The 6721-nt window shown below is 41.2% G+C and overlaps 1 protein-coding gene across 1 annotated transcript in view; it reads left to right on the top strand.

Annotated features, from left to right (window-relative positions):
• The window catches only part of LOC102876335 (eukaryotic translation initiation factor 4B-like), a 13351-nt gene extending 9699 nt beyond the window's left edge, over window positions 1–3652 (top strand). The window contains exon 2 of the mRNA XM_006888891.1: window positions 3391–3652. Coding sequence (XP_006888953.1) covers window positions 3391–3652 — 262 coding nt within the window. The remainder of the gene's footprint in view (window positions 1–3390) is intronic.
• The last annotated feature ends 3069 nt before the right edge of the window (window positions 3653–6721 follow it).

Here is a 6721-nt window from a genome sequence, read left to right as displayed (position 1 = left end):
TATACAACACGTGCAATGGAATTATATACACACAGGCACATACATACATCGTGTGTAGTATATATTGTGTAAGTATATATACTATATACATATATAACATGCATATACTTAAAGATTTCTTTCTGTGTCGGTGAGGAAAGCCTCTTGCTGGGAACTAATGAGAGCCTGATGTGTGGGCCTACAGCCTTTTAAAATTAATTTGGGCCCTTGGGCCTGGTTGTCATTGTTTTTGAAATGAACAATCCTAAGTGGTACAGCACTTTTCTGTCATTTCTCTGTATTGAGGTAACTTTGGATTGCTGTGATACTGAACGTTGTACCATTGGTCTGTCAAGTGCTATAATGGTCACACATGGTTGATATATCTGGTTAGCTAACAGATTAAGACAGGCTTGGAAGCAGGAGTGACATCCACTTCTCAAACATACCTATAGAAACTCTATGAACTTAGAGAAAGGACTATAGTTACAGAACAAGGTTAAAGTTTTTTTGTTTATGGGGTCAATACTAGATGGCATTTAATGACGACAACAACAACAAAATATATTGTCAACCCCTTGTCTTCCATTTTGGACCTCCATTGGCTGGACTCTCTATGATGGTGCTCTTGTTTTGGTTGAGGATCTATGTGGATTGTTTCATTGTTTAAGCTTCTTGTTTAGACTCAAGACCTGTAGGGGGACTCTTGCACTTAAGGTCAAGCCCTCGTCTCCATTTTGGTAAATGGGTGAAGTGACTGAACTTTGTAAGATGGGCTCTCTTGTTTTGTTTGATGGTCATTGTGGAATGGTTTTGGTTTTTGTTTTTCTTGTTTTCTTTTTTATTATTATTAAAGCCTCTTGTTTAGAGTCAACAGAACTTCCTGGCCTCCTGGAGGGGCCTTATATTTAATAAGTTGGGTCTGGGGGATTATCTTTTAATCCTTCACTACTATTTTTAGAGGAACATTCTTCCAAGTCATACAGCACTCTTCTGTCAATTTGCTGTGCTGAGGTAATCTGGGTTTGCTGTGATGGTGAACCTTGTACCACTGGTGTCTCAAATGCCATAATGGCTGCCCATGGTGGCCAGTGTGTGGTGGAGCTCCCAGTTTTAAGACAGGTTGAGAAGCAGGAGTTGCATCTACTTCCTAAACTGCATGCATCTGGAAATTCTATAAACTTGGAGAAACGATATAGAAAGGCCCCAGGTCTTTAGTTCATGGAGTCACTATTACTTGAGCGCAACATGATGGCAATAAAAAAACAATAACACAACATACTTAAAGAGAGCTCTGGTGGCTCTATGGTTAGGAGTTGCACTGCCAACTCAAAGACACATGGTTCAAATCCACCAGCTACTCCATGGGAGAAAGATGGGCAATCTCTTCCTATACACTACTGCCTCTGAATACCCACTGGAGGGTCAGTTACAGGTCAGTTCTGATTCAATGGTATGTAACAACAACATATATATAAATATGCACATGCACATATATGCAATATACACAATAAATATTTATTATTGTTAGGTGCCATTGGATTGGCTCCAAATCAAAGTACACGTATGACAGAATGAAACACTGACCAGCCCATACCATCTGTGCAATCCTGTACCATTCTTTTCAGTCTTTGCTGGATAAAAGGCCATTGTTGCAAACAGTGGATCAATCAAACTCATTGAATATATTCTTTGTACCTTGCAAAGCATGATGTCTTCTTTAGGGGCTACCTTCAGTCCCAATATGCCCAAAGTACATGTCTTCTTGAGCCACCTATGAAATATTTTATTGTGCTCTCTTCATCACTTTCTGCATTGCTTTTAGCTTCTTTGCCTTCAAGAGCAAATTTAAAGTCTCTTGTTACATCTATTACAGTCTTGTATTTTCCTTCTTTCCTGTCTTTTAAATAATGTTCTGTTTTCATCATGTGTGATGCTCTTGATTCCACTCCATAACTCTTCTGATCTTGAGTCATTTGTGTTCAATACATAGTCTGCGATGTATTGAGAGGTCATTGAGTTGTCATCTGGATGTGAGTGGCGTATACTCCAGATTGTATTTTTACACTCATGGACTTTTCATTTTTTTTCTGATCCAACCTGACCTTGCATATGAACAAATTATGTTCTGCCACACAGTTGACCCCTGTCTTGTTCTGACTGATGATACTGAGTTCTTCCACTTTTTCCACAGTCATAATCAATTTGATTCTTGTATTGTCTAAAGAGGAGAAAGCAGGACATGGAGGCACAAGGCCATGAACATCTCTCTGAAAGGGCCAGAGAGAGAAAGAATAACAGCCTCTCACCTCCCCAAAGCAAAAAGTAGATCAGGAGCAAGTAGCCCTGTCCCATGGTACCTCTACTTCTTCAGCAGCAGAAGTTCGTTTGTTTGTTGCTGACTCACCGACTTACAGTTGTGGTACCAATGAAAGGGTTTATTAGGGAAGGAAGTTGAAGAGTGGAGGAGGCAGAATATCACATTATCACCCAAAATAATTAGCCCAACAGTTCCAAGGCACAACTCCTCAGTTAGTCCAGTCTCTTGTTTCAGGTCAGCAAGCAGCTTTTCCTTTCATCAACAAAGGCAAGAACAGCAATTTCCAACTGTGGCCAGGACAAATGTAAGAAGCTTCAGGTCACACCTTGCCCCCATTTGTCCACAGCAATCCCAGTCTTTCCACCACCAGGATCTCTTACCAGGGACTTGCCTTCACAAGCCTTGCTCACTACAAGCTTTGCTCACATCGTCTTGCTGCTCCAAATCTTCTTGCCTGGTGTGAGAAGTACTCTTTATATTGTTGCTTCACCTGTTGATGATCAGCAAAACCATGCTGATTTGCAAGACCACGTGTCTGCAGTTAAGGTATTAGGAGACAAGAGGGGCTAAATAATGGCTAAAAAAAACTAACTTGGAAGTTACTACAAATGTCTATCCAATGAGATCTTGTTGTCTATCTACCAGTCAATATTTCCCCATCTTTTAATTTTATTCACCAATAATTATTAATTAATCCTAGTTTTAGACTTGATTTTTTTTGTTTAAAGATTTTATTTTAAAACATTGAAAGAATGAGAGTTTGCCAAGAAAACTGTTTGTCAATGGACCGGCATGACCAGCGCCTGTGTTCTAGGCAGTGGAAGGGGGTGCGGGGAGGGATTTCTAGCCTCCTCATGCAGATCACTTGGCTTCATTTATGTAAAACAGACAGTTATCTGAGATGTGCCAGGCACATGGGAGTCACTGGTGAACACAACAGAAAATTCTCCTCCATGTTCAAATTTACAGTTTCATGCAGTTTCAGAACAAGGGGAAAGTATAGTCATTAAAGAAATTGTGTGGCATGTTCTCTCTCTATGGATGGGGCAGTGTCTCAGGAAGCTGCCAATGTGTTCGGATCCTTGTGTAAGGAAATCTCTGGTGAATCTTCACATGGCGATGGATGTGGGTGACGGCGGAAAATGCTTCCGCCAAGCAGAGCACCTGTCGGCCTTCTCTCCCCCTAGCAGGGCACCTGTCAGGCTTCTCTTCTTTGTGGATCCATTCGTGAGCCGTCGCTTGGTTTTAGGGATGAAGCCTCTGCTGCTGAAGCCATATTTGAAGGGCCTTTCTGGCCTGGGAGTCCCCTGGACACTGTCTGGGCTGACTGCTGGAGGAAGCTGTTGCACATAGTTACAAACATATAAACACCATGCTCTCTTTGACGATCCATTAACTGAAAGAGATGCTTAAAGACCTTGAAACATTGTGGACATGGATACTGTGTGAATAGTCCTACACTTTCTTCCTCTTTTCTTCCATCTGGAAATGGTCTCTCACTGCTCCTCAGTGCATGACCAGGCTCAGGGGTGGCTGGGTCCAGCCTGGATATCAAATCTATAGGGACATCCTCTTCCTGAGGTCCTGAGACACCTAGGCCTGCATTTTTGGTGGTGGTGTTTTTTTGCGTTGTGCTGACCAGCTTCTCCTTTAGGTCTTGAAAAATTATCTTTCCGGATAATCTGTCAGAAATGTTCTAGATTGTGTTCTCTGTTAAGAAGGTCATGTTTTGGTGTCATTATCAAAGCCAGGCTGCTGCTGTCTTCTTCTTCTCCTTCCTTTTGAGTGTGGGGCTCTTCTGGAAGAACTTGGAGGGGGGTCCTCATGCTCCTTCTTTTCAGGTTCACAGGCAATTTTTTATTGAAGTGAAAAATAACCTCTTTTAAGGACATATACCTAGGAAAGAAGGCTTGTTGTCCCTGCATGTGGACTCGGACACAGTCAGTTGGTCCCAAGCAATGAGTTTTTAAGTCTTACATCAACTTCTCCAGGTTTCTGCCGCTTGAATGCTGTAATTCTCACAAAGTGTGGTTACTTGTGGGGCTTTAATGCCCTCTAAGCTTCTCTAGAACCGATTTGGAAATAATTTGCTTCTTGCTGTGTTTCTCTGGCTACAGCGAGGAGTGAAAACTCTCGTGGTGTCTTTGGAGTTCTTCTATTTCAAATGAGTTAAGTACATATTGAGATAGGCCAAGAAGAGAGCTTTGGAATCCAGACAGCCCATCACTGTTCTCAACATCATGTCTTAGGGTGGAATCAGACTCTTGATTTTCTGATTCAGGATTGGATGTGGATGGTTCATTTTGAAAGTATTTTTTTTAATTTTATTAATGAACATTTACAGAGATTTTGGATTTCCATTCATTCACCATTGCACTTTTTTCTCTACCTCCTCCCCCCCCCCCCCCCAGTTTGTTCCTCTCTTTGAAAAGCAAAAGATAAACTTCTTCATTGATATACAATCCACTTTCCCCCTGCCCTCCCCCCTCCAAATGCACTCCACTACGCAACCTTAACACTTAAAGCCGTGCTTGGCAAAACGGCAAAGAGATTCCACTTGGAGACACAGGGTTTCTGCTAACAAGTGGTGGAACATCAAAGGCTTATATTCTGGAACAGTTCAATCTCCTTGGTCAAATGCTCAGACTATATTCTTGGGCTGCACTCTGCTTGATTACTTTTTAGATTCTAGCTCTGGTAGTCTAGTGACAAGAAACTGTGATGCAATCCCAAAGGCACCTGGTTAGAGGACACCAGCTGCTCTGTAGGTGAAGGATGGACAATCTCCTCCTGTGAGATTAACTGCTTCTGAAAACTCACCAGAAGGACATCAGCTATGAGTCAAGATAGATATATAGAGAGACATCAATATAGGCGCGCACGCACACACACACACACACACACACACACACACACACACACACACATCTTACTCTTGATGAATATCTAGACTGTTTTCACCTGTGGGTTATTGTAAAGAATGTTGCAATGAGGTATTTGCCTCAAGTATATATATATATACCTAGAAGTAGAATTCTGAGTAATGTAACAATTCTGTTTAAACTGTTTGAGGAGCAAATTGTTTTCCACAGTGACTGCATCATTTTACATTTCCACCAGTTTGCAAGAGACTCTACTTTCTCCACATGTTGACACAAAGTCCAACACCTCCAAACTGCTGTTACTCTGTCATCTCTAATGTTCTTCCTTCCATCAACCCTCTCCCTTGTATGTCTTTGTGTTACATAATTGCTTCAACTTCTTGCAGAAACTCACACACTGTTAACAAAGCAGCTTACACAGTTAGCTTCAGTGTGGTAGACTCAGCTGACCTACATGGTCCCAGGTACTAATTAACAATAGGTAGCTTGGCTTATCCACAATTAATACTGTTGGTACTAGCAGTCAGAAAATAAGGAGACACATTGCACTGGGAAAATCTGCAGGTTTCCTTTCCAAATTTTTGAGGAGTAATGGTGTCAGTTTGAAGACTGACTTCTGAAAGCTGAACAATGAATAAGGATGACAGAAAAAGAATTGACACCTTCGAGTTGTGGTGTTGGAGAAGAGCACTGAACATATACCATGGACAGCCAAAAGAACAAACAGAACAAACACTATCTTAGAGATGGTGCAGTCAAAGTGCTCTTTGGAGGCAAAAATGATGAGACTTCTCCTCACATACTTTGAGCATGTTGTTAGGACGTGGTATTGCTTGGAGAAGGAGATGGTGCTGGGAAGGTTGGAAGGTCAGAGAAGGAGAGAAAGACCCTTAACCAGGCAGACTGACACAGTGACTGCTGCAATAGGCTCTTGAAGTCAAGAAGTGTGAGGATGGAAGAGGATAGAACAAGGTTCAGATCTTTTTCTGTTTGTAGGGTTACTATGAAGCATACTATACTCGAAGGCACTCAACAACAACAACAACAACCTTCAATTGACATTCATTTAACCTTAGCACCATATGAAAACTTTCCTCCTTTGCAAATTTATCCTCCTTTATGTTAAAGTCACAAATCACACTGTCTTGTAGAGTATGCAAATAAACACAATCTATAACTCCTCTTATGCATTTGTCTTGTAAATAATGTTTTGGTAAAACTCATCACTGTCAAGTCAGAATAGATTCATAGCTGACCCTCTGGCTGGATTTTGAAGGCTATAAACCACAGGAAAGGAGGTGACTGCCCATCTTTCTCCCAACGATCCCTGAATGTATCAGAACCACCATATTTCGATTAGCAGCACAACTCTCTGTTGGCTATGCTCCCAGAACTCCCTTTTACATCACATAGGGCATAAAAAAGTGGAATTGTAATACAAAAAAACAGTAAAAATTGCCTTTCTGTGTGCCCAAGTAGTTATTGTTCCTAGATATTTTTATTTCTTCCTATGATTTGGGTTTTTTTCCTAGTGTCTTTT

This window comes from Elephantulus edwardii, unplaced genomic scaffold (genome assembly GCF_000299155.1).
Source record: "Elephantulus edwardii isolate Elephantulus edwardi_28Jun2011 unplaced genomic scaffold, EleEdw1.0 scaffold00072, whole genome shotgun sequence".
In the NCBI taxonomy this organism is placed as follows: domain Eukaryota; kingdom Metazoa; phylum Chordata; class Mammalia; order Macroscelidea; family Macroscelididae; genus Elephantulus; species Elephantulus edwardii.
The sequence above is the reverse complement of the archived record's forward strand: the minus strand, read 5'-3'. Positions and strand labels throughout refer to the sequence as shown.